A 27,851-nucleotide genomic window follows, 5' to 3' on the forward strand; every position below is an offset into this window, starting at 1 on the left:
TGGGCGAGACACAAAATCACTTTTACCTTGTTTCTATTCTTCTTCCATCCCCCCCCCCCCCTTCCAGTGCCCCAGGTCAGGTTTACATTCAACGTGGAAATCAATTCAACTAGATGTATATTACCAATTACCATTTTCAATTTACATGTTTAGTATACTTCATATGCCTGCTGTTGAATTGTTATAGAATACAGAGCGCATGTAAGGCTGAATAAATTACCCAGTAGTCACAAGAAGCATACTGCTGACCTGATTGTGAAAAAGTTCAAAGATTTTTTGTATATAGAAATGTTGTTGCACCATTTGTAACTCATGTGAAATGTAAATTTGATATTGTTTAATATGTAAACAAGACTTTAACCTCATTTCATTTTATTACTACTAAGCCTCTGTATACTTTATCAATTTGCAATCAATGAGCAGTGTTTGTTTGCATGGTGCATTAAGATACCCCCCCCCCCCACAAAAAAAAAAAAGATAAATACAAAATAAGGTAAAAATAAAATTAAAAGCAAATAATGAAATGATATAGATTTTGACAAATTAATTAATGAATGAATAAATTGAAAATAATCAAAATATATAAATGAATTAAAATGAATCAATTAAATATTATACAATTTAATGAATAATAGCTGATTGTTTTTGAATGACTTAGATTTGAGATGATACATGTTTAAAATATCAATTGCTGATGAACATTTGTTTGATAAAAAAAGGAAGTTGTGGAAATGAATTGATGAACAGACGGGAATATAATCTTAAAGCAGCTCCATCCCCTACCCCCTCCTCCTTTTCCCCTCCCACTAGAAAGAAATAAAGTATTATCTGATCATAAATCTTTTATAATACTCATACACATGAGCTTGTAGTAAGGTTGGTTGGTTTGTGTTTATTTTAACCGCATTTGCATTCTAAAAGAATATTTATGTTGAGTAATAAAAACCATTAGTTTCTCTTCCAGACTTTTTTGCAGAAAAATAGCAAGATGGGGGCATTTTCTTTATTTTTTCTTCTTGCCATTTTCCAAAACAACATTTTCTCTCTAAAGTATATTTGAAAAAGTCTGAACTTTGAAATTATATTTCCATCAATCCAACATAGTGTACATGTAGATGTACCATGGTTTTACTAATCTGAATAATGTGTCATCTGTTGATAATATACAAGCACACACACAACTGTTGTTAAAATGAAGCTTCTGAAGTTATTTTTAAATCAATTTTATTGCAGGCCTTAAATTTTTACATCATTTATAGGGAAAAGGCAATTTTATATCTATAGACTATGGTAGAGTTACATATTTTAGAGCATGAATGGGAAAAACTACATGTAAACAGGGTAATACCTGAAGCCAATAAGAGGGGTGCTGAGGCCAATCAGTAGGGTATATTAGGCTGGGGGTCGGAGGGGGGTATTAACCAACCATGACTGTGACTGTAAGTAGTGAAATAGCCAAATGAATGTTTCAAATACCATTTTCTAGGGGATACAGGGAGGGGGTGGGGCTCCCTTCCTGATGAAATCCCTCAAAGAATGAACAGAAATAAAAAAAATTAAAAAAATGTGCATCAGAGCAAAATCTGTTGGTACAAATGAAAAAGCCTGTTAAACATACATGTAAAAAAAATGTTACCAAAGTAAATAAGTTGATAGAGATACGAGACGTGCTGTACTGATTATAAAGACAATAAAAAAAAGTAGATTACAGAGCCAAGCTAAAGGGCAATTCACCCCAAGCTATCAAAAATTACCCTTGGAAATTGTAAAAGAGCTCCAATATATTGCTCCTGGGTTCAAAACAAATTGTCCTTTGGCATGACCACAAGTCACGTAGGAAATATAGCCCCATATATTTTTCGACTGGAGGAAAATGAATTAATGAAAAATATGTATATTCATGGTTTCATTAAAAATATCCACATATTGCAGCCAATTGGGCTGTATTGAATTGGATAAATTTTGATAAAATGACAGCACAATCAAGAATGAAAAAATAATTAAATGATTGATAATATATTGATAAGGAATGTTGAATATTTTGTAAATGTATTTTCATTGAATTTCCCTTGGAGAAAGAAGAAAAAACAGAGACAAAGATGAGTCCCGTCTGGCTCTCTGAGAGGGAAGCTACTTTCCCAAAGCCAAACATTTCCTCTCGGCTCTCAGAGATGTCAGACTTGACTACATGATCATACAGGAGGAAGATTTAATAGGAAGCACTCAATAGCAAAAGTCTCATTCCTTGTTAATAAAATAAAGAAATACATTCAAAGCTACCAGATAAAGGAACTCAGAGAGAAAACAGTTGGCAAAATGAAGAAAATGTGTTTATTCTACTGAGCAATTGCTGAACATGTATCTAATGTGAAGTTTGTTGAATGATGACAAGATTTATTTCATGCACTGAGAAAGATAAGAATACATTAAGTGCAATGTAGCAATATAGTGATAGTATCATTCCTTTTTTCCTTAGAGCAGAGAGATTATGCTATCATTGTAGAGAACAAATAAACACCAAAACCCCTGATGAACAATGTAAGATCATATTATTTCTTAGAGGTTCTTCAGTCTTCTGTTAGATTCAGGTAATATGAGTTTTTATTAGGAATGCATTAAATGCAAAAGGATTTAAAGTAGGAATATTTATACTATATTGGATGGCTCAGAATGGAATACCAGAAATATTCCAAGGGTTTGGGCAAATATTCCACGAATTGCAGATGATTGGAATATTGGCCCTAACGAGTGGAATATTTCTGGTATTTCATGAAAAAAAGCCATCCAATATAATCATTATCATTTATCCCACCCCCCCCCCCCCAAGAAAAAGGGGGAGAAATTTAATTGAACAAGTCATATTACTTATGGCATCATCACTTCATAGGATCAATGTAGGTCATTGACATGCGACTTTCATGTTGTTCATTATGACGTCATTGAGCATAATTGTGATCTAAGCTGCGCATCGCATTGCTTTCATTGTTGTACGCATTGTATATTTCACGCATTCGCGCTAGACTTGAATATGGTCTCATACTCGACGGCAAATTTTGTACAGGAGCCTATGGGATATTCGTCGGATTTTGGTCCTTTTTAGGGATACTCTCTGATACTGCACGGGCAATTGATGCAGACCAAAATACGTGTTTCTAATGTATCGTTAAAATGCTCTATATAGATGATAATTCAGAATATTTGTCACTGTAAGCCATTGTTTAATCACATTCAAGCCTATCTGTTCAGGGTTAAAAATAATGATGATACATCCATTTATTTAGCACAGTTACTATACTCAACGGCGCTTTGATACATGGTATCATATTTTTACCCTGGCCGAAGCTGAGCCGCCATATCGGCAAGAAAGCTTCAAGGAAGCTGTAAGCCATTGTTTAATCACATTCAAGCCTATCTGTTCAGGGTTAAAAATAATGATGATACATCCATTTATTTAGCACAGTTACTATACTCAACGGCGCTTTGATACATGGTATCATATTTTTACCCTGGCCGAAGCTGAGCCGCCATATCGGCAAGAAAGCTTCAAGGAAAAAATCCTACCAGATACCCATTCTCCTCACCTGGGTCGAGTGCGCACATTGTAGCTTAATTTCTTGCTGAACCACCAGACCACAATTCCACATAACACTATAAAAGTAGGAATGCTAACTATATGCAGACCTGCCAACCAGTACGTTTTAGATGTATTTAGTACGTTTTTGCAACCAAAATACGGCAGTACGTTTTTTCTTTGAAAAATACGTTTTTTGTAAAAAAAAAAAAAAACATTTTTTTTAAATTTTTTTTTTAAACTAAATCGTAATTTATTGAGAAAAATAATCTCTATATCTCTCTATTTCATAAAACGTGCACAAATATGGTTATTAGATCAATGTAATTTCAGGTAACTTTTTTTTTTTTTCAATCATTTTGTTCAAATCAGGGTGAAGATATACACATGTTTTAATGTTTTTTTCATCTGCAAGAGCAGAGCTTGCACGCAGCTTGAGCGCCGCGATGAGCGAGTGCGCCAAGCATTTTATTATGAAATACACTTTTTGGGGAAAAATACAGTTTTTTCATCACAGAATACAGTTTTTCATTCCCAGAGATTGGCAGGTCTGTGTATGTAACCCAATCAAAGTATGTTTTTCAAATTGAAAACAAGATTTTGTGTGATAATCTGAATGTTAATTTTTTTTCTGTGCAAGTTGAGTTGATTTGATTGTTAATTTATCTGGGGCCCGTCTTAGTAAGAGTTGCGTTTGATCTGATCAATCGCAACTATGGACGGCCAGCAACATCAACATCTATTATGCATGTTTGTTCAAAATATTTTCTAAAGTATATTCATGTATTCCATGTTTTCTTGCAAATTCACTGTGCTTCTCTTTGTGTACCAAGTACATTGTGCGAATTTCCTGTAGAAAAAATTATGACACTGATGGATTTCCATAGAGTTACGATTGATTAGATCGAATGTTAACTTACTCTTTCTAAGACGGGACCCTGGTCTATCTTGTCCTTATCTTTCTAGGAGAGAAATACAGTGTCTGAGTGAGCTGGCTTCATTTAAGATTGTACATTTGTTGTGTTTGTTTCTTCCTCAATCTTTTAGTGCTGGCTGTAGCAAGTATCTTAGCCACATCTACAGCTAAGGCCTCTGGATCAACGAAGTCCTCAACCAGGACTCTGGCTGCTCACACAACTAAGGCCTCAACCACAATCAAAGCCTCAACAACAACCGCTGCTCATACAACAACCCAAGCTCTAACTACGGGCAACACAACAACCACTGCTCCTACAACAACCAGTGCTACAACAACTGCAGCTCCTACAACTACATCTAGTATGACTACAACCAGCAACATGACAACTATGAACATGACGACATCTCCCAGCAACATGACAACTATGAACATGACGACATCTTCCAGCAACATGACAACTATGAACACGACGACAACTCCCAGCAACATGACGACCATCAACATGACTACCACTCCTAGCAACATGTCCACCACAGCTACCACTACAGAACAACCACGTAAGAACAGTCTTTCAGTGTTGAACATTGTTTTTTCTTTTGTTTTTCCTATATTTCTGTACAACATGTAACTGCACAAAAATGTAGTTTCATCCATGTATATCATTTTGTAAAGAAAAATGAAGGGATTAGTGGGTTTTTTAAAACTAATTTCTACAAATTTATACAGTGTAGAACTCTGTTCTGTTTATATATTTTTCTGTGTTCCTGAAATAATAATTAGTGCCTTGGCATTCTAGAAAGTGCCTAAAATTAATTTTCAACATTTTTAATTGTGTCATGTATTTTTTTCATTAATCTTTTACAATATTCTATATTTTTAGCTTTTATTAAAACATAATTAATGCAAAACTTCAAAATCCAATGACTTGACTGTTTTCTTCCAATTTTGATGAAATTTTTACTTTTTGCATGTTTGGTGAATTGTCAATCTATAAAACTGATTTGCACTTCACTTTCAGTGAGTTACTGTACCCCTAATGATATTATTTGTAAAGTATTTCATAAATTTTGTCCATTCATTTTGAAAAAAATCATTTGACAATCTTCCTACCAGTGACAACGTCTACACCTGAATCTCGATGGAAAGTAACAGATAAAAACGGTAAACTATGTATGCTGATGGACTTTGATGGAACAATTATTTATGTAAGTGTAAAACTCTGTTGATGCCATGGGGTATTGCTTGTTCCCAAATTCTGCCAAGTACATTGCTTGATTTTCAAATGCCTGTATGTCTCAAACAGCAATTCTATCTTCCTATTTTTTGGGGGGGTGAAATAAGCAAGGATTCTTTACAAAATCTTCAATTTTCCTAAATATATCCAATAGTAGCATTACTAACATATAGTAATATATATTTCAAATGCTTTATTCATCCTCTAAACTTTGACATTATATTCATGATTGTATCCCTTTTCTGAATATTCATGAGCATGCAAAGTACATTATTGGTCAGTTGGTGCTCATGTGACAAAATATATTATCCCACGGTATTTTCCAGGGGAAATCTATTCAGAGCTCATAAATTATTGAGCATGCATGGTTCTTACCTGGCAAAAATATTTCAAAACTACCCAGAGCAAACACTGAATCTCAGTCAGAGAAAGAGCAAGCAGCTGGTTGTCTCTAGTGGGCAATTTCACTGAGCATGGTGGCTAATACTGAACAAAAGATGCTCAAGATTTGAAAGAAAATACATGTCAAAAGATAACCTTCTGTCTGGGGCAGTCACAGAGTAGTCATAAAATGTTGACAGTCCTTAGACATCACAATTAGAGAGTGATTTAGTTAATTATGAGGACTTGGAAGGGGTCAATTGACACCCCCCCCCCCCCATAAACTGAGTCTTAGTGTTAAACCTTGTATTTCAAAATTAAGTGTCAACCTTCTTTACCTAGAACAAGTTCTCAACAGGAATCGGGAAACTGTTTTTAGATAATATTAGGTTTAATACTACCATTGGTGCTGTTATTCTTGTTGATATGGGTTTCAAAGAGCGTACCATTCAGATTTGAATATTAATGCCTATGGTTGACCGGTGACACAACATTTGCTCCCGCGACAATTGTTCTGGGCTTAATTTCGTCTAAGATGTAGGGTTAGGGTAAGGGGTGCAATAGGGTTGTATGTTAGGTTTAGGGTAGGGTATAGTGTTGAACCCAGGGTTGAAGTTGGTCATTTGATTAGTGTGTGGAATTTAGAGCGGAGCATTTGATACCAGAGCAAATGTCATGGAACCGATTGATCATTGCTATTTTGTGGTCAGAAAATGGTACGCATTTGTCAAGCGCTGTTTTAAATGCAGTTTGTAGGAGATTGTGACAGACTGCTCTTCACAAATCATTGATTGTTTAAAAAGTATTTTCTTGCCGACCTGGGCCCCGTTGCATAAAAGTTACCATGATGGTAACTTTGCCATCTAATGGTAACTTGCATGAAATCCTTAATTTTCATTGGCTGTTGATCAGCGTTATCATGGTAGTTACCATTGGATGGCAAAGTTAACATGATAGTAACTTTTATGCAACGGGCCCCAGGTTCAGTACTTTGAACGGGGGCTTCGGATCTCAGCTTGTGCGCATTTGCTATTAAGAAGCAAACACTGCCTAGGCTACTCCAATACCCAATCACTGCAATCGGGGCGATGTTCCAAAATGTAACCTATTCTCAGCGATCCTTAAATTTCCTAAATTTAGAGATTTGAGGTTTAAAAAATCCTCCGATAACATGCTCTCATACCTATTTCATCTGTAACTCTCAATTTTATATTTTTAACAGGAAAAAGACATAAAATATGTGATACCTTCCACTGCTTCCATCGCCAAGTCTTCATGCCTGTCACCTGGGTATTCCAGGTTTGTCCTTGAGTTTTCGTCAGACGACACTTTCTTTTGGCAGTTGATCTTGAACTTCACGACATCCAAGGACTCCTACCAGCTGAATAAGATAACAGTCAATTTGTATGTGTCTTCATGTAAGTACCAATCATTAGCATTCAGGGGGGAGGGGCGCAACATGGCGGATGGGGCAAAATTCCTTGAAAGTTGCAAATGAGTGAAGCATGTACGCAAAAAATATTGACCATTTTACAATGAAAGTCTAATTTGTGATATTTGATAGCCTATATATGATATTTCACCATTTTTCCTTTTTTCTTTTGTGTAATATCATCTCTTCTTGTAATGAAACTTTGGGGGTTCAGCCCCCCCCCCCCCCCCCATCTACACACCAGTGATACTGTTAGGTAACAATCCCATAGAAGCTCTTTAAGGGGGTTCACTTTGTCCAAAATTTGGTTCTTTGTTGACCATGGAGGAATAAAAGAAAGTTGTCAAATTTAATGTTAGTTGATATTTGCATCCTAAAGAAGTGTCCCCCCCACGGTTATCAACTCGAAACACTATCAACATTGTGCTATTTCTGGGGTCAGGGTTCCCAGCCCATCAGGGGAAATTTATTTACTTTTTTCCAGTCAGGGAAAAATCAGGGAATTTGATTAAATATACCTCAAATCAGGGAAAAATGCCTCCAATGAGGGAAAAATCAGAAAATTTCGATCAGCCCAAAAGTAGAAAGCATGGTAGTCAGACAGTGGGCCGTATGCATAAAAAGTAGCAATTGCTTGTGCTAGCCTTTTACTTGAATCCGTATGCATAAACATAAGCAATTGCTTGCAAGCAAATGCTTTTGCTAGCAAGCACAAGCAATTGCTTGATGTCCGCAAGCAATTGCTTAAAGATCAAGCAATTGCATAAAAACGTATGCATAAAACGAACCTTTTGCTTGTTCTTATAAGCAATTGCTTACGTTTTTTCAAGCTCCGTCATAGCAGCTTGAGCTCTTGCTTAATCGGGACGTTCGCGGTTAAGCATCATGTTTATGCTTGTTAGAGAAAAACCAAAGTTGTACAGGAGTAGAATAAATCGAGAAGAAATTGCTCCCGAGACCTATCGGAAACTATTCCGTTTCGACAAAGAGAACGTTGAGTGGTTAGCACACAGGTTCATACCTGAACATGATGAAAAACGGGGAGGATGTCTGACAACGGTGGAGAGCATGGAGGCCACGCTCCACTACTTGGCAGATCCGGGTTACCAAACAACAGTGGGGGAAGTGATGGGGATCAACCAGACCACTGTTTCTCGACATGTGGCTAAAAACATTGACCTCATCGCAGCGCAGCACTCTACCTGGATCAAGTTTCCCACTTCAAACGCAGACGTGACACATGCAAAGGAACGATGGGCTGAAAAACTGGGGTTTCCTTTCACTATCGGGGCGATTGACTGCACCCATGTGCGGATTGACAAACCGCGCGGCCAGTTCGGAGATGAGTTCATCAACCGCAAAAACTACCCTTCCTTCAACGTCCAGGCAACATGCGATGAGAACCATATCTTCACTAGTGTTGACGTTGGCTGGCCCGGATCGGTTCACGACTCCCGGATATTTCAAACGTCGGACCTGCGCGATGTCGTTTCAAGAAATGTTCGCGGCTGCCTTCTGGGGGACTCTGGATATGGGATATCACCATACATGATGACGCCCTTTGCTGATCCAGACACGCCAGTCAAGAGGTCTTTTAACAGGGCTCACACAAGAAACCGTGTCGTCATCGAGCAGGGTTTTGGGCAACTCAAACGGCGATTCCCGATCCTCAGGTATGGGGTTCGCCTGAAGCTCGAGAATATCCCCAAGTGCATCGTAGCATGTTTTGTGCTTCACAACGTGTCACGCTTCCTCCATGACCCGGACGACGACTTGCGTGGCGATGACGAGGATGAAGAAATCGCTGGCGACAATGGCAACCATGGTGGAGTTGTAGAACAAGGACCTCGGATACTGCGGCAGCGAGGTCAACAAAAGCGTGATGAAATCGCCAACCATATCTACGAGAGACGCAACCAATGAATAACAGTCGTAAATAAACTGGAACTACTGGCGAAATAAAGACAAGAAAACAATTGATTTTTTTTTCTTCAACTTGCAGATTAACGTTTATTTTTATTTCAACCTGTCTTCGCAGAGTATATTTGCTATGTTTATAGTAAAATAATAAAATCGCTTACGATTGATAACTACAGATGAACTAAAGAAAAACACTTTTAAACGATAAATAACTAATAGTTACTCTTTCTATAGTCTTGTTCGGCTTTGCTTTCTTGCAAGTTACGCATACGTCTTGGCTTCGTTATTCAGCATGTTCAATGGGCTGCTGGCTCTGCTCGAGACGTCTTATTTTCATTCGGGTGTACTTGAGCTGCTCGAGGAGAACCAGCCTTTGCAGCTCCGATGTTGACAGGTTGATGGTTTCCTCTGTTTCGCCTGACAACACCTTCCTCTTGGGACCTTTGACAGGAACAGGCATGGGTGATGGCGTGTTCGTTTCAGAGGCTGGCCCACGCCGACGATTCGTCGCATTCTATGAAAAGAAAATAACATTATGATGCATTACGTATGTCTTCATCATATCCATGTTAATCGCAAATAAAGATTCACGATTGGCAACGTTAACTAATTTTTTGTTACATTTGTTATTATTCACATAAGAAATTTCATGAAGCTTGGATGTATGTTGATGTTTAAGTAGTATGAAAATCATAACACCAATGACAAAAGTATCAAAATGCTAAATGTTTTAGGAATTTCATTATGAATTATTGATATGATTTATCATTTGAAATTGTTAATTTGCCTACCCTTGGACAAGGTGCACTGGGTGATGCTTGACTAGAGCACGATGACAGAGAATCAGTGTTGGTGGAAACGCCAGCAGAAATGGAGCAGGGCATTTTTGTTACCACCGGGTTTTCATCCCCATTAATGATGGTGTAGAGCTCCTTCTCCCATGGGCATAGGGTCATCTTGCGATTCCCTGTTTGATTAGTGTCAGTCTTCTTCTTGAGGCTTGTCTTCATGTTGGCAATTTTTTTCATGATTTGTTTTTCATCCATCCTCTTGCCAATACTGGCCATGATCGTGTTCTTTGCCTGCTGTAGAGCTAGGGTTTTCTTTTACTTCGCTTGCAGCAGCTGACATTTCTCCGTCAATATGGGGAATTCTTTGATGATCTTTACCAAATGGGTACTAAGATCTTGGTCAGTTGTATTCATTTCCTCACCATCTGACGCCATGTTCTCACTTGTAGGCCTATCAGATTTAGCGGAAAATTAGACACACGTCTGCCTTACTTGTAAAATCCCTTCAGTACAGTCACGTGTATTATACATATTTTTCTTGTTAGTATATGCATGCCATGTGTGTATGTGTATTTGGGTGTGCGCGTGTGTGTGTTTTGTTCTGAAATATGTCATCCTGGAATGTTATACTGCCATGTCAGGAAAGGCTACCCCACACGCATGACATTTGAATACACTACTAGTATGCGAAACCCGCCTTTGTTCTCCCATGAATGATGTTCGCACCGGCGTGACGTCGCTATTGTTGAGATCGTAAGCAATTGCTTGCTGGAGGCAAGCAAAAGGTTTGAGCACAAGCAAAATGTTATGCATACGGATTTAAGCAATTGCTTGAGCTTGATCTTTTGCTTGACAAGCAATTGCTTGTGCTTGAAGCAATTGCTACTTTTTATGCATATGGCCCTCTGTCTCTGTTATATATTGTCGCACATCAAAACAACATCTATTGAATGACTGGTTATGGTGGTACTAATTAGTTTTATATTATTGTTTTTATACTGAAAATACATGTCATTCACTGCAACAACTTAGAAAACATGCGGAACTGGGAATGGGGTTAAATAATTATCAGGGAATTTTGTTTTCTTGAAAAGCTGGGAAGCCTGGGGGTATATCCAGAACACCCTAAATACAGCCTTTGTATAGTTAGGTACAGGACTGGTTCACTTTATGCACTTATACTTATATTTTCTCTTCCTCCAACGCCTATGTGTATGTGCCTTGCTTGACCGATAAATCAGTCTATTTCGGTCAGGGATATGCTCCGCTGAGAATTGGTCTTGCTCTGCGGTATCCACTCCGTCGATAGACTGTGGACGGCCATAGTCCGTATACGACTCGCTTTGAGTTATCGCACGAGCCTCCTTGGTATGGTAGTATATTTTGGCCATTTGTTATGCTAAAACCTTACAAATGAAAGCCATTTATCGTCAAAATCATGAACTGAATTTAACTTATCGACAATATCTCCAGGCAAGATGACGGCATTAAAATCAAGAAAATCAAGATGTACTTCTATTGTGCTCATCACTGTAAATATATACTTGATGAAAATTTTACCTATTCGCATTCATGACACAGCTCATCCCAGTCCCTCTCACATTGTTTCATTTCTGGTTCTGGGCGAAATATTGGCCTCTAGAATCTATGAAACATTTTCTGAATTGCAAATCCTGAGCTAAGGCAATGCATGCACACACTACTATGTTCATACACTGGTTTGCTCTTTGCCAATGAAATTCTTGTTATAGTTTTTACTGAATTCACTGACTAGATGCTTCCTGAGATGCTCTGTTTTACCTTCAGAAAGATTAACTCTGGGAGAAACCATAAAAATTGGAGCAAATAAATGATTGGTTGGGTGAGTAATTCTCTCACAGAATTACTTGCCTCTTCAATCTTGTTATCCACCCACACGTTTCCGCCACCATGGAACCACACTCTTTAAGTCTTGTAAGTCATTTTTCTCTTTCAACTCTTCAGTAATTGTAGCCTATGGTTCTGATCAGGAGGAGTTTCTCTCTGTTCCTTTTGGTGACTACTACAAGTGCAAGTACCTGAATGCCTCCTTCTACCCATTCGCTGTGAATCTGACCAATCCTTCGTTCCAGCCGTTTGTCCAAAAGACCAAGTCAGGAGACAACTTAGGCAAAGGTAAACCAAAGAGTTACAATTGATCCAATCAATCTCAAGTATATAGAAATCCATCAATGTCATATTTTTTTTCCTTTGAAATATTGAAAACAAAGAGAAGCATACTGAATTGTCAAGAAAACAGTGAATGTATGAATATAAATCATATCTAGAAAATATTTTGAACAAACATGTATTTTAGATGTTGACGTTGCTGGCTTTCCATAGTTGCGATTGATCGGATCAATCTTAATACTTTGTAAGATGGGGCCCTGAAGTTTATTACCTGTAGAGCATGGTCCTGTTTCATTTTCAGTAACTGATGGTGATGATGAAAAGGAGGAGGAGGATGGTAATAATTGTGATGAAGAAGATGAGAGTAGCAATGATGATGATGATGATGGTGGTGTTGGTGTTGGTGATGGTGATGAGGAAGATGATAATATTTAAAAAGGATGATGATGATGATGCTGATTGATGATGATTGATGATGATTGTGATGATGATGATGATGATGATGGTGGTGGTGGTGGTGGTGTTGTTGGTGATGGTAATGAGGATGATGATGATATTTAAAAAGGATGATGATGATGAGGAGGAGGATAATGATTATAATAATTACAGAATATCAAGAAGAAATATGATACATGTATGTATTTCATTAGTTGACGATAATATTTTTTATTCTTCCAATTTCTCACAGAATACCTATGTAAGAGTCCATCCACAGGGGTCCGTACCAATGTCATCATCGGAATCGTCATTGGAATCATCGTTCTTGCTGCTGCCATCGCGGTGACGTATTACGTGGTGAAACGCCGAGGAAAGCCTTCCGACCCTCCCTATAGTAGGGTTCAGTGAGAGATCAAACTTACCAATATTTTCAATGCATTACTATCGACCTGCCTCAGAGAAAAAATCACGTTGGGGTTGAAATTATTTTAGTGGCTATTTGGATATTTAATTTCAAATCAATTTAAGCCCACGAAAGCAATCAAAAGTCTGGATTTTTTTTTTTTTTGAGACCCTGTTCTCACTATATTTTCTAGAACTAGTTTTAATACTGGTTCAGGAAACTAGTTTGGAAGATCACTTTGGTAGCATTCCCATTTAAATCTGAAAGCGGTTTTCAAAAGCACTTCATGTGAAGGGGTTTTGCTGCTATGGGAATGCTCTCAGTGGGATGACATTTTTCATGCGAAATTTGCAACCATGATGTAGACATTCTGTACACAGTGTGTAGAGTATCGCGCTCAAAATGTCCGAAGATTGCTTCCTGAAGAGCGATTGTGTCCTCACCTACGCTAAACACTAGTTTAACAAGGCAAAGTGATCTTAAAAACTACATTGGTAAGGAGGTTTTCGAACCGGTTTGGAAGATCGCTACCAAGACCGCTTCAGCCCTTCTCTTTACACGTTAAACTTATTTCCAGTAAACTAGTTTTATATGTAGGATGGTAACAAGAACGGGGTCTAATATGCATTTCTCAAATAAACTCCTCAAAAAAATTTCTGCAACTTGGGTTCGAGGGGTGGTATCTTTTTTTTTTACTGAACTATGAAATAGGAAACCGGGATCAGTAGAAACCCTCATTGCTCCTATTTATGTTGATGTGCCATCTGCTGTGATCATATAATCATGGAATCTGCTGTTACCCTGGATTTAAGGCAAAGTCAGAAGTGAAATGTTACAAAATGCATTGTTATCTAAGAAAACATCTCCATTCCTGTTGAATATGCAATGTGTTTAGAATTTAGCCCTTGTGATCAAGTGTTACTTGAAGTGAAAACAACACGCATCATGAATTGTAAATGTTCAACAGGCAATGAAACCAACCTCCCAAAATTGTTTGATATCTTAATCCTTTTAGAAATGACGAGGTTGATCATTATACCAAGTTTACTCAATGTATTGAAATGAGAATACACCATATGTGGTCTTTTACACATCAGCAAATCAACATCATTCAAATTCCCTCCATCCTAAAAACAACAAATTTTGTGTCATTTCATTTTTAAAATTGCTGCATAATATGCATCAACCAGGATACTCCATGATCATATTTGCATAACAAATACTGCATCGTTGTAAAGAGTGATAATCTGGTTCCAAATGACACCACATTCACGTACATGTATATGATAATTGAGCAATACAAACTTTATTACCTTCAAAATTGACTTGTAGTCATGGTCGTATGCAAAATTTGATACCATTTTCCTCCAATGATTTACTACTAGTACGCAATAATAAATGTTCAGAACATTAATTTTGATTTAAAAAATTCCAGCAAAATATACACTGTAAAAGTTGAAGCATATTGCTTTATTCTCTTCCCGTTCATTTTATTCAAAAGTTTTTCAAATGGAGATAGACTCTGATGAAATTCAAATGCCAAGTTTGATTGTCATGAAATTGTACATTGACTCTCGACAGCTTTATGTAGGTTTTTTTTAAAGGATATCACAGAATCTTCACCATTTTTGTTGGTTTTAATGTCTCTCCATATTACCTTCATTTTGCTATTCTATATCGGGTTTCTTGCTGAATTTTTTTCTCTCTTCTCACGGCAACTTCCTTTTTCTCTTTATTTCTTGTGGGTTATATTTTTTGTAAATTTTTTTCCCTTGCCATCTTGTTATTTGTCTCATAATTGCTTCTTTAACATGCTGCTACTTCTATATTTGTTTGAATATTTTCATTCATGCTTATTAAAAAAATAACTTGCAATTTTGTTTGTTTTAGCTTAACGTCTTTCTAGACTTAAACTGAAAAATTATCATGCTTATTCTTGTACATGTGTACATGAAGCTAAAAAAAATTTGTAACAGAAACTTTATTAACAGAGTGTTTTATTTTGCTCATTCTTTAGTTTGTTGATTCATTACACAATTCTCTTGCTTTTATGGGCTTGTTTACGCAGTAATGAGTTATGAATCATTTAGATAAAGAAATATAGATTATATTGTATATGTTTTGCATGTACATTTGTGATTCTGTACGATCTGTTTGCCTTGATGTGGGAATAATTACACTCGGTCTTTCTCATCTCTTTATTGTCTCGTGATATTTTTAGAAAATGTAAGAAAAAGATGTAAATATAATTCTGTGCATGGATGCTAATGTAAGCATCAAATACTTTCATGCCTTACACCATATAGTGATATTATCTTGCCTGGGATTCATAGGTGACTATGTTATGGTTCCATTTACAATAGGTACTGTAATTTGTGTGATTCATAATACTTGCGCAGCGTTGCACCCTTATTGTGATGTCACTCATTTGCATCAATCCTGAAAGACTGGTCGGCCACAGCGCACTCAACACCAATCACGGTGTTTCTTTTTCAAAGTGATTACAAACCATGTTTAAATCACTACAATTTTCTTTAGATCTGCTATAGTTCTACTGATCAATCCTTATTCTTCCCTGGGGTGGGATTCGTCATGGATTGAAATATTGTTTTCATCTTTCAATCATCACTCATAGCCCATGCTATCTTGTATGTCTTACAATAAAAATGGTTGACCTGCAAGCATCGTACGATAATGAATGAACCTTGGTGGTGGTGCATGTATTATTGAATGCTTAAATTCAGAGCCGTGTTTTTTGTAGAGTTAGGCCGATGTAGGGTAGATTTTTTTTAATCTTACTTGCAAAGCAAGATGGAATTAGCCATACTTTAAACTCAGTTTAAATGTGGTTCATGCCCACAAAATAAACTGCTAAATATTAATAGGTTGTGCATGTTCAGTTCAGTTCATATATTTTTCATTACAAAATATGGGCAAAACAAATAATACAAATTTATGGATAAAAATCTGAAGGACCTCAAAAAAACATATTTTGAAGGATGGACCCTGGTTAAAAATAAGCAAAAAAATGAAGATCAATTTTAAATAATTGCTCATAAGACTGGAGATGATGTTTGAGAATACTTATTTGGAGTCGAGCCAATGTGAGTTAGATTGATTACTCTCTGGTCTTAGCCATACTTTATCAAGTCTTACTCTGGTTCTTGTTACATAGATCTAATAAAAGCATAAATTTGGTGAACATCTCTTCCAAAATAAACCTCCAAATTATCGAACATATTTCATAGGATGTCCACGTTGTTCGTAAGAATGGAGATTATATCCGAGTAAAATTACCTTGGTCAGCTGAACTTTTCTTAAGAACATTTCTTTCAAATGGATACTGTGCTTGACTTAAGATCATATTTAAAATATTTTTAAATTTCATTTTATATTGATTGAATTTACAATATCAGTATTTTCTTCTGATATTTCATGTTTTTGAATGCCAGTATGATGCCAATGTGTGTAGTTTTATCTTTATCAGTAAAATGGTATTGGTCAATGAGTTTGCATGTTCAGATGGAATCAGCTTGTTTCATTTGAATATATTTTTCTTCACATTTCTATGTTATGTTCCATGTAATTTTCATGTAGGGCTATAGTTATCATTAAATTTATATTCTTAAAGTAACAGAAGAAAACTTACCATTGTTTGTAACTTAGTCCTCTATTTCATCTAGGAATTGGAATGAATGTACTTTTTGAACAATGTTACCATGGTAACTACAGATTATTAGTTGAATAAAAGCATGATACACAGAGTTATCTTTTTAAGTTTTATCAGATTTGTATGTATATTTTTATTTTTTATTTTCTTGTTTTCATCCATTTTTGAAAAATAAAAATAGATACAAAAGGAATAGTTCAACAATCATGTTGAATAGACATTGTACTTTAGTAGTTGATTTGTTTTTACTGCAATGTATATGTAATCAGACTGAAATGTTTAAACAGGAGTACATTGGATTATAAGCTGTGTAATCATATTGTATATGTTTTGAATAAATCCTAGGAAAGTTTTTAAACATTAATAGGGATATTGCACCATTGTTTTCATTTGCATAACTGCATTTCATACAATCTGTATTCTGTGTGGTATTGTAAACAGTTTGAGAGAGAAAGAACAAATGACATTCTAAAACAACGTATCTTTGATCATATTCGAAGCTTGGAAATTATCCTTTTTTATTTGAAGCATTCAACTTATATCTCAAGATAGCTTATATTCTGACCACCTTTGCCCCCCCCCCCCTGCCCCTATTTACCCTCCCTTTCTCTTTCGGCTGTCCCCTCTTCCTTATATTTACCCCCTCTCTATTGTTTCTCATTATAATATTATTTCCCCCGAAATTCAGCCTCAATATCAAAGTACATTTCTATGATCATGATGCCCAGTATCAAAAGCCACGTTAACCTCTCCATTAGGTAATCGCCTGTATTTGATGCTATTTCTTCTAGATCTTGTCTTTCTGTGTATATTTAGGAGACAGAAAAGAGCTAGCGAAACGAAAAGAAAGGTGGATATGATAACGTAAAATAAATAGGTCGGCGTGTCGGTTGTCCCTTCTATCTCGTTGACCACTTCGAAGTTGCCACTCGCCGATGTGTGTTCGGTGTAATCTAAGAAGAGCAATAGAGGAAGAAAAAAGACGTAGAGAGAGAGGGTGGGGTGGAGTAGGTATGGGATTGAAAGAGAGAGAGAAAGTAAAGAAATGTTAATATAAAACAAATGGGTATGCAATTTCCTCAAGAACACTGATCGATCTTTAAAACAAATATAGGCCATCTTTCTTACATTTTAATAAAAAATGAACAAAGGATGGGAAGATGTACTTGGATTTTCTTGGACATGTTGGATGCACTGCATGGTCATGAAAATATTCACGGCCTAATAGTATTTCAAGCAAATGATTTCAGAACATAACAGTCTTACAGAATCATTGGATTGAATTGCTTATACCATAAGCCATGATTTCATTTCCCAGGCAAGTAAACTATATTGCCCTCGAAAATTTCTAGGGCGTCAACCAATAAGGAACCGTAAAATAATTGATTAAATATCCCCCTAAACAAAAAAGAGAAGATAATCCTCAGACATTGTTGAATGCTTACCTCTTGTACACACTGGCATCGTGATAGGTGGAAGGGGTAAGTCGCTATCATTACCCACACGGAACACAACAGCCATACCAAGCTGCATGAGAGGAAATATAACAAAATAATTTTCTTTAGTACGACATCTACAACATTTCGATCCAGGCGTTACTGAGGGGGGGGGGGGGCGATGACCCCCTTGATGTCAAGTAGTAAAAAAATGACCAAGGGGACCAATTAGAAGGCAAAATAATGACAATTTTATTTATTTATTTTTATTTGTCGTTTTATTTTAACAGGGTAGCCCTTTCAGTTACAAGAACTGCTCGACCAAGGGGCCCTGTATCAACAGAAATTAAAATTAAAAACATACTAAAAGAATATCACAAAAAAATAGTCAACAAAATGAACACAATAATCAAGGAGAAAGAAAAAATATAATACATAAAAGTGAAAATAAATGAAAAAAATCACTAATAAACTTATAACAACAGAAAGATAAGTATCAGAAGAAAAGGATGGTCTGTGTTAAGGGGTATCTTAAAAAAAACCTTGTCAGTGGGGAAAAGCATTTTTGACTTGCAAAAAATGAAGAACAAAAAATAAAGAAAAGAAAACTCAAGGAACAGGTTATAGCCATTTCTAGAAACACTCTCCAAGAGATTCTCTTACTAAATTTTTCGAGCACTAAAGATTATGTTAGGGGCACTCTGCCGCCACCCCTCCGGTGATTTTTTCTGGTTTTATGAAATACAATATAGCAGTTTAAAGTACTTGATTTATTTTCATTGGATGGTATTAAACTGATGAAGTAGGTCCCTTACCCATTGGACCATCATCTCTCCCAAATAGTTACCCCCCTCCTCCACCCCCTCCCTCTCCTTACCTCTAGATGTACATCCATATGACAATGGAACAACCACCAGCCCGGATTATCAGCTTTGAACCGTAGTATGGTCAATCTCTGAGCCATCATCAATGTATCTTTTCGTGGGGGGCGATTCAAATTTCGTGCTATTTCACCTGAGAATAGTGGAAAGTGACTGACGTACGTAAGTAACGTTATTGACAGTACAATATACCATCGTTACCATGGTAGAGACTGTGGCTTTCCTCTCCAAATAACTTGGACTAGACTTCTTTTATTCCCATTTATGACTGCTTCTTTGACATTATTTTGGTTAATTAAAAACAGAAATGGCAATTCTCAAATTCAAATATGTCGATCTTGGAGCGATTAGAAAGCTGTGTAAAAATTACAGAGCGAGGGTGCATGTACAATGGTGTAGTTATGCGTCAGTTTCTTTATAATATAGTCTTATCCATCTTATAAAATCATGAAGTTCAATCGGAAAATAATATCGAAACATATAATCCTTTAGTTTGATACAAAGGTTTCAATTAACATCCCTGAAGATCCTGAAAATAGATGAAAATATTGCAATATACCTCTTCCATTCATGTCTTTTATCGTCTGTAACGGAAGTTGTTCGCCGTTGTCATAACTGATGACGTAAAAATGGTTACCATGGAGATGAAGAGGGTGTGGCTCAAATTCTCTCAAAGACTTTGTCACCAATATAAGCTCAACAACCTAGGAATCATGTCAGAAATTTAGGCCGTTTAATTGTCGACATTATCATTAACGTTGCTTCATGTGATCATGTCACACAACTTTTCTCATGCACATCTATTAAGGACATTGGAATAAACTTTCAATCAATCGCAATAAAATCTAGGTTCCTGAATAAACAGCTAGTCTTAATACAATAAACAATATCAAAAAAATAACAAAACAAACAATAATAAAATTGATCGCTGTTCTGCTCCCTGCAATAAATAAACGTACTTTGATTTTATACCTGGTAATATAAGTTTCGACTGCAAAATTCTAATTGAAATTTATAATCAAAAGCATCCAACAGAGCCATTAATAGAGTTTGACAAACCCGGTTTCAATGGTTTACCAACATAGCACAATTTCCCTTGAATTGAGCTTGCCTAACAAAGCATTAAGCGCCATGCTGGTAACCCATTGAAACCGGGTTGACCGAACTCTCTCTATTCATGCCTCTGGCAACAAGCCTCTTGCATATCCGCATCAAGCCCTTCATTGCGTTAGCAGATCAGTAATCAAGTTTGCGTCTGTATAATAGTCAACCATGTTCCGCTGTTTTAATATCTACTGTAGATGGCAGTGACAGGGGCGCGTAGCCAGGGGGGGCGGTGGGGGCGGTCGCCCCCCCCCCCCAAAACGTCCCCAAAAAGAAAAAAAAAAGGAAAAAAGAGAGGAAAAAAGGAAAAGGGAAGGGAGGAAAGGGAAGAAAGGTAGCTTTGTCTGTTTTTTTTTTCTTTTTATTCTTTATTTTTTTTCTCAAAAGAGAAACTCCTTCATTCTTGCTTTAAATTTATATATAAATTTTGCTTCCGCGCTGCGCGCGGTTAAATGACAATATTGAAGTTCTCCATTGTTTCCCCACCCTTTCTCTAACTCTGCTTTTCCACCTCAGCTATATGTGTTTCTTGCCAGTTAAAGTTCAAATGTATAGATGAGGGCATGGAATTAGAGTAAGGTTAGGCAGAAGTATATGAAGTTATCTTTTTTTTATTGATCGCGCAACTTCTGGTCGGGTCGGCTCCGGGCGGATAAAATCTTTATATCAATTTCTGCCGTCACCTCCATAAAGTCAACTTCTCCCGCTTTTCAGGTCATTACTAAACAACCATAATTTGGGGCAAACAGGTTCCTAATTTAAAAAGAGGAATGTATAAAATTCGTGTCGTATTAAATAAAAAAGTACAATATTTTTTTTCAAATTCTATTAATCTTCATGTTATTTCCCTGCACATTCATCTCCTGTCCTGTTTTGCGCCCTAAGTTTGAAATTTTGAATGACACTTAGGTTTCTTTATAATTCAAAATGAAGCGCTTCAGGATGAGTCAAAGAAATTAGGCATCCTTTTTTATATTATTTTAATAAATCACAGAAGTTTCAACTTTTTGCGCACTATTTTCCTTGTAATGAAGTTCAATAATCTTAGGAAATCAATTGAATTAGAGCCGATGGGGTATTAGATATATCTGCATTTGATGAAACGTCCGCCCTTTTAAATTTTAGAGTTTTATTGCTCTGCGCGGGGAGGAATATCTTCCTCCCGGCATATACACTTCTTCTCCTCTGTTTTGCGAGTTAAAGATATGCACTGTCGCTAAATTGTTTGTAATCAAATCTGATATTTCCAAGGGAAGTATTCAATATATCTTTGAGAATACCCTTTTCTCGGGACCCTTTTCATGGCAAAAAAATTGATAAAACGCTTTAGCTTCCGCGCTTCGCGCGGGGTTATAATGATTTTAATTTCCTCCATTGTATTCCTTTTTTTGCGTTCACAATCACTTTTGAAAACAAGGTTCAAAATCACAATAAAGTCAACTGAATTGGAGCTGATATAGGTACTAGAGACAAGAGAGACGGCTCCTTTTCATTTTGATATATGAAACACCAAAAGCTTCGCGCTTCGCGCGGGAGGGGGAAACTCCCCCTCCCTGCACCCACCCCCTAGGGAGCGCGCTTCGCGCGCTCTGTAAGTGTTGGCACGCTTCGCGTGCATTTACCGCCCCCTCCAAAATGAAATCCTGGCTACGCGGTGCAGTGACAACCATTATCATGCTCTCAGGGGCGGATCCAGGATTTTCCGGGGGGGGGGGAATTTTCGTAGAGAAAAAAAATAACAAGCCCAACCCCCCCCCCCCCCCCCAAAAAAAAAAAAAAAAAAAATGTATTAACTCCCAATTAATGGTGATTTACATTAACAAAAAAGTCCTCACTTGCGTATGTAAGAAATATTTGTTATGATGGCTCTTCAAGGAGGGGGGTAACACGGCCCGGGTTTTCCCTTACCTTGATCCGCCACTGTATAGGCCCTCTTTCAAATTTCAATATTGTTCCTTTAATTTGGATTACCTATATTTGGATGGGCACTGGGATAGGCCATTCGAAACGAACTCATGATAAGAGTAGGAAGCAGAGGAGGGCACAAAATTTCTACTTTGTATGCCATAATGGTCAGAAAAGGGGGCGATCATTTTGAATTTTGAGCAAAATGAGAGAAAGAAAGGGAGAGGGGATTAAAAAGAGAAGGGGGGTGAAGAGAAAACCCATGAGACTTGCTATTTTGACTTGCCCGACCTGGTTCAACTCGACCGGAATGACGTGTGTACACTCGCAGTATTCTTTCTCACAGTCACGTCCGTAGTCCGTCATCATCGTCGATTTCGTACAAAGACCCCCATCAAGGAGATGACTATGATGCGTTAGCAGAGGGGTGGCGGGGAGGGTAAAACTGATGTTGTTCATCATATGAGTTCTCTTCGCTGTATATTTGTGACCCGCCTTTTCTACGGGGTAGTAATCGTGGTGGTGGAGATGCGGAGAGTTGCGATACACGCTGTCGACTTCGATGTAATGTGTGACGTCGGGTTTAGGACGAACGATGTCCGGGTCGATGTCGCCTATAGGAACAAAATAATTTTGGTATCAATCGTATCTCATTTTCGCTTTTGATTGATAAATGAAATTTTGATATTTCTTTCTCATGTGGTATTTTATCATTCGAAAATACTATCTCGTGTGACAATACACATGACACAAGCCATGCAGAAGTTAATCAAGTCTGCTATGCATTCACCATAATGCACTCATTCGTATTGTTTATGTAATAGAAAACTCTTTGACCCGAATTCACAAAGGTGGGCGAAGTTATACCGCGGTTTAGTTAACCCAATGTTAGGGTCAACTAAACCCTGGTATAACTTAAGCCCACATTTGTGAATTCGGACCTTTGAGTTTTTGTGATACAAGGCTTCCATGTGCACCTTTCGCGCCACAATCATTGTCATTGTGACGTGAATCGTATAGCGTCATCGTGGATATCTGATCAGGGTCATGAACACAGAGTTTAGTGATCAATCGTAACGTCTGTGTATTGTTTAAATTGATTACAAATATCAATCTCAAAGCTTTGTGTTGTATGGGGTTCAATTCTGGGTTAGTGAAGGGGTATACAAATTATCGCGGAATCACTCTTGTCGGCAATTATCTTTTTTTTTCTCAACGATCAATACGATTAAATTGATCAATCGTGACCGTCCTATATGATCATGATGATCGTATAAAGCACGATGTATCGCATCTACTCGTACCGGGATTCTTGGAAACTACAAACGCATTGATAAGCTCCATCCAAACCAATGAATTTCGCACGATTTCTTACTTTATTTGATAGCCAAGATGACGTTATTAACATGCCATCCAATAGTTTGCAAGTCAAGTGGGGGGGGGGGGGCGGATAACCTGTCCCAAACGTGACAAACCACGATCACCTAATAAAAAGGGAGGAGACAAATTTGGTGCTACGGCTTCTATCTATCTATCTCACCTGCATCTCTGAGGTCATGAACACCAGGTCTTCCCTCACTGCTCTCAACAATCGGTACATTAAGAACGATGCCATCACCTTCCTTGTCCGCTGGTGACGCCACTTGCAATGAAGTTGATCCTTCATACCTCAAAGTCGCAATTTCTTCAATTCCTTCACACTCAGATCCATCCACACCTCTCACATGAATCGCGTATGCGCCAATTGCTCTGTCGGCTGACACCACAAAGTCATACCGCTCTCCTCCTGCGACGACGACGCTGTCTACCGATAAGGCGTCAACGGCCGAGCCGTCGGATGATATTATAAGAAGTTTGTGATTGGAGATGGATATCTTCAATGGGCAGTTAGTGACCGCTGTATTGATGGTTCGGAAGCGATAGCGTAATCCCTTTTTGACGGAGAATATGGAGTCCGGGAGGTGGGCCTCTTCACCATCTCTTTCGAAAACCTGACAATTTTGAGAGAAATTTAAATAATGATGATTATGGGTGATATGGTGTTACATAATTCAAAGTCATGATAATGGTATAAAGTATCGAAGTTTCAAGTGTAGGAATACTGTTAAATATATGCTAGAGAATATATGGTTGGAATCAACAGAAAACGATAACATTATGTTAGGTTATGTGTTCTGGAGATAATAACACAGGTCTGGTATAATTACGATCCGCGGTGTTAGCATTTTTGTTCAAAGATCTCTTATATCATATCATCATTCCTGTCAATCTAATCACAGGTTTTCATTTGAAAATATTTCAGCATCCTTTGCCGAAATGGTTGTGAATAGTGCACCTTTACCATTATCTATTTCCATGTGGCACTGTATCTGATTATTCATACACTATCATTCTGACCACCAATTTAGCTCGTACATGACGATTACGATCAGAACTCAATGATCACTGTTTGCCCTCGCTTCTTTTGCTTGATTAAAAACATTGCAATTACTCATGGGGTACTCTACGTACTTTGAAAAAGTTTCCGGTTTACCTTTCTTTTCGTGCCACGCCCATTGATCAGCACGGCATCAGGCCCACCAGGTCCATCAGCATGGAGATCTTTCATCATATGCTGCATGGATAGCGTATCGGTCCAATCCGACATCATTATCACATGGTCGTGGTCATCCACGTCGTAGAGACTAGAATGTACATCATCTTTCTTCTTCTGCCTGACGATAAAGGGACCAAACAAACCATCGGCCCGTTGAAGGCCCGAATGTGAGTGCCACCACTGCGTGCCCGGTGTGTCGGCAACGAAATCGTAGGTGAATGTCTGGGGTCGAGGGATGGGGCACTGCGTGATCATTGACGTCCCATCCATGTAAGGGGTATTTCGCTGATGCTGACCATGCCAGTGTATGGTCAAACCTTCCGAGTTATCCAGGGCATTCCGAACGGTGACACGGACTCGATCACCCTGGCAAACCTGTTGAACAACCCACAAGAATGACAAATTAAGGTCTGATATAATTCAGTAAAGGAGCGGGTGCCGGGGGCGGGACAGGAGGCGACCGCCTGTGATTTTTCAAAAAAAAATCTAGTACATGTAGAAGAAAAATGGAAAACGAGCGGGAACAGAAAGGAAGAAAGGATAAAGAAAATGAGTTTGAAAAGGAAGAAGAAGAAGAAGAGGAGGAGGAGGAGAAAAAAAATCAAAAGAAACTAGTGCCTTTTCACAGTAGTAACTTGATTTAAACAAAAATTGGAAAAAAAAGAATGCGCGCGAAGCGCATGACGGAAAAAATACATGTAAACCACAATTTTGTACTTAATATTCTGCTTCTCCTCCTTCTCTTTTTATTTAGGGCGAGAATACGTTTTGTCTCCTTTAAATTGTGTTTTTATGTAGATTTGCATACGGATGAAATCAAAATTCTTTGAACATACCTCAATACTGGGCCCTGGGATCTGTCGATTTATTGCTAAGACTGGTCGCTGAACCCCATTCAGAGCTATACAATGAGGTCGCATGCAGTCACTTATATTGAAAGGGCAGTCGTAGCAAGCCTTAGACATTGAGTAATACCACTCTGCTACAAAGTGGAAGTCACAGGTTCTCCTCTCGGGAAATCTCGTACAATCTCGTGAACATGATGCACTGGAAGCGCCATTCGAGACAGTGGTTGATGTAGAATGTGACAAAGCGAAAGGGTAGAAATGGAATAAATCTAGAAGAACGTGAATAGAGGAGTAATTAATAAATAATATATGTTCATTGATTTATCTTTGACAGTTTACACTCTATTGCCAGATCTTGTACCTCCACTGGACAGGTCTTGTGTAGTGACCCGAGAAGAAGAAGACTCTATTGTATATCTGACACAGTGCATTTTCACTAATAGGCCTATGGTTATGAGTGGGGGATATTTTCCTGTTTCTGCCCATCATACGAAATGCCGGCACTTTATATTAAATTCAGTAGCATTGTATGGTGATCCTTTAATTTGCAACTATTCTTTGACATGGGGGCAAACCGTCTTTTGGCCCATTTTTTTTTTTTTGGGGGGGGGGCTTTCTCTCGGGGAAACAAAATGATAAAACCATTAAAAAGTTGTTTATCAGACATGGATTTATAACATAAATAAATTATATATAAATGTGAAGTATTAAAATGATACGATGGCTACGAACTCTCTCCCACGTCCCCAAATGTATAAGATATGGATATTGAATTAAATTGGAAACCATGGCGGATTACATCGAATTTGACAATATGAAAGGAATAAGAAATTAAGTATTTAAAGAGCAGTTTGAAGATTTTATTATTTTAATGTGTCCAATTTCTGCTGAATTCCCCAACGTAATTATATTCACATGTAAACATAATGAGGTATATTTATACCATGCAAACGATCTTTACATTCCTTTCTCTACATAAGAATAGGCCTAAATGTATAGAAATTAATCGAGGTATATAAAAAGGTGTTAGAGGAAAGTCAGAAACTTACATAATATCTGTATAAGGAAGAACGCAATGCCGAACGATACCATAGAGGCCATAATGAATTGATAATTCATTACACCTGGAAATAAAGAAGGATTTTATTTTAAATGCTAAAGTATTTAAATTATGTTGATGAATTTTAGGTACCCCCCCCCCCCCCCAACACCCATATCCAGGGATTTGGGGCTATACCAGAAATGAGTACATCGACAAGGTAGGCCGAGAGATCGTTTCATCACTATAACATTTGTTGTCTGATAAGTTACCAGATCTGAGAAATTCCCTTGATTTTGATTTGCTGAGAAGCAATTTTACTATGGTAACTGTCGGATACTGACAACAAGTAATTTCATGGAATTCTTGAATAAAACAAAACCACGGAAAATAATTAGATATAAACATATAACTATAAAAAAAGAAACAGGAATCGAATAAAAAAAATTGGGAAATGGAAAATGCTACACCCCTTTCGAATCAAAACCCACATAAGTTCGTTCATTACGCAATAACTCCCTAGTCTGCCTGTGTAACGTATACATGGTATAATCCCTGAATTCACAGAATGGATCATATTTAGAATATAATCTCTAAACTGTCACTAAAATGTAATGGTTACTAATCATTATTTACAATAAAATTGAATTCATGAAAATTGTTAGCGAGGGACAAAGAGAGGGGGGGCTGAGAGGGAGAGAGAGAGAGAGAGAGAGGCATATTACATGATTAATCTAGATGATTGACGCACTCACCTTAATTGAAACGGAGATTGATCAAACTGTCATCTGTTCACTTAAGATGATCGAGTACAAGATTCCAAGAATTCTATATGTTGCCATTCCATGTTAAACGCAATTTAATTAAAATTACAAATGTCATTGGTGTTCCGTCATTCAAAGCTACAGTGCTCTCTTACAAAACTTATTTAGATGTTTACCCTAAGTAATCTTCTAATCTTAGGTTGATGTCGATGACTTGAGACCATTGTTGTTTTATGATCTTTGGACGACGTCTGACCCTTCAAAGATAACGGAGGTTTGCTAAGAAAGGTTTAAATACCGTGACACCACTGCTTGCTGGTTTTAAATGTCTACTCAATAATCAGGCATTCACTAAAGTTGTTGATTGAAAT

At 37.4% G+C, this 27,851-nt stretch overlaps 3 protein-coding genes across 3 annotated transcripts in view; 1 reads left to right on the forward strand and 2 right to left on the reverse strand.

Moving 5' to 3' along the window:
* The window catches only part of LOC129279428 (uncharacterized), a 40,197-nt gene extending 22,926 nt beyond the window's left edge, over positions 1-17,271 (forward strand). Inside the window, exons 3-7 of the mRNA XM_064110989.1 lie at positions 4,619-5,047; positions 5,604-5,695; positions 7,328-7,523; positions 12,232-12,402; positions 13,085-17,271. Of these exons, the coding sequence (XP_063967059.1) occupies positions 4,619-5,047; positions 5,604-5,695; positions 7,328-7,523; positions 12,232-12,402; positions 13,085-13,242 (1,046 nt within the window). The 3' untranslated portion in view covers positions 13,243-17,271. The remainder of the gene's footprint in view (positions 1-4,618; positions 5,048-5,603; positions 5,696-7,327; positions 7,524-12,231; positions 12,403-13,084) is intronic.
* Positions 9,741-10,524, reverse strand: LOC135157069 (uncharacterized). Its single transcript, XM_064111552.1, has 2 exons — positions 10,249-10,524; positions 9,741-9,971 (listed from the first exon to the last, which is right to left on the reverse strand). The coding sequence occupies exons 1-2, from the start codon at positions 10,522-10,524 to the stop codon at positions 9,741-9,743; spliced, it is 507 nt and encodes a 168-aa protein (XP_063967622.1).
* LOC129278587 (uncharacterized) lies at positions 17,036-27,747 on the reverse strand. Its single transcript, XM_054914728.2, has 10 exons — positions 27,472-27,747; positions 26,727-26,801; positions 25,666-25,946; positions 24,767-25,204; positions 23,774-24,224; positions 22,525-22,847; positions 19,784-19,928; positions 19,221-19,357; positions 18,353-18,434; positions 17,036-17,860 (listed from the first exon to the last, which is right to left on the reverse strand). The coding sequence occupies exons 2-10, from the start codon at positions 26,794-26,796 to the stop codon at positions 17,604-17,606; spliced, it is 2,184 nt and encodes a 727-aa protein (XP_054770703.2). The 5' UTR covers positions 26,797-26,801; positions 27,472-27,747; the 3' UTR covers positions 17,036-17,603.
* Positions 27,748-27,851: the final 104 nt, after the last annotated feature.

This window comes from Lytechinus pictus, chromosome 16 (genome assembly GCF_037042905.1).
Source record: "Lytechinus pictus isolate F3 Inbred chromosome 16, Lp3.0, whole genome shotgun sequence".
NCBI lineage: Eukaryota > Metazoa > Echinodermata > Echinoidea > Temnopleuroida > Toxopneustidae > Lytechinus > Lytechinus pictus.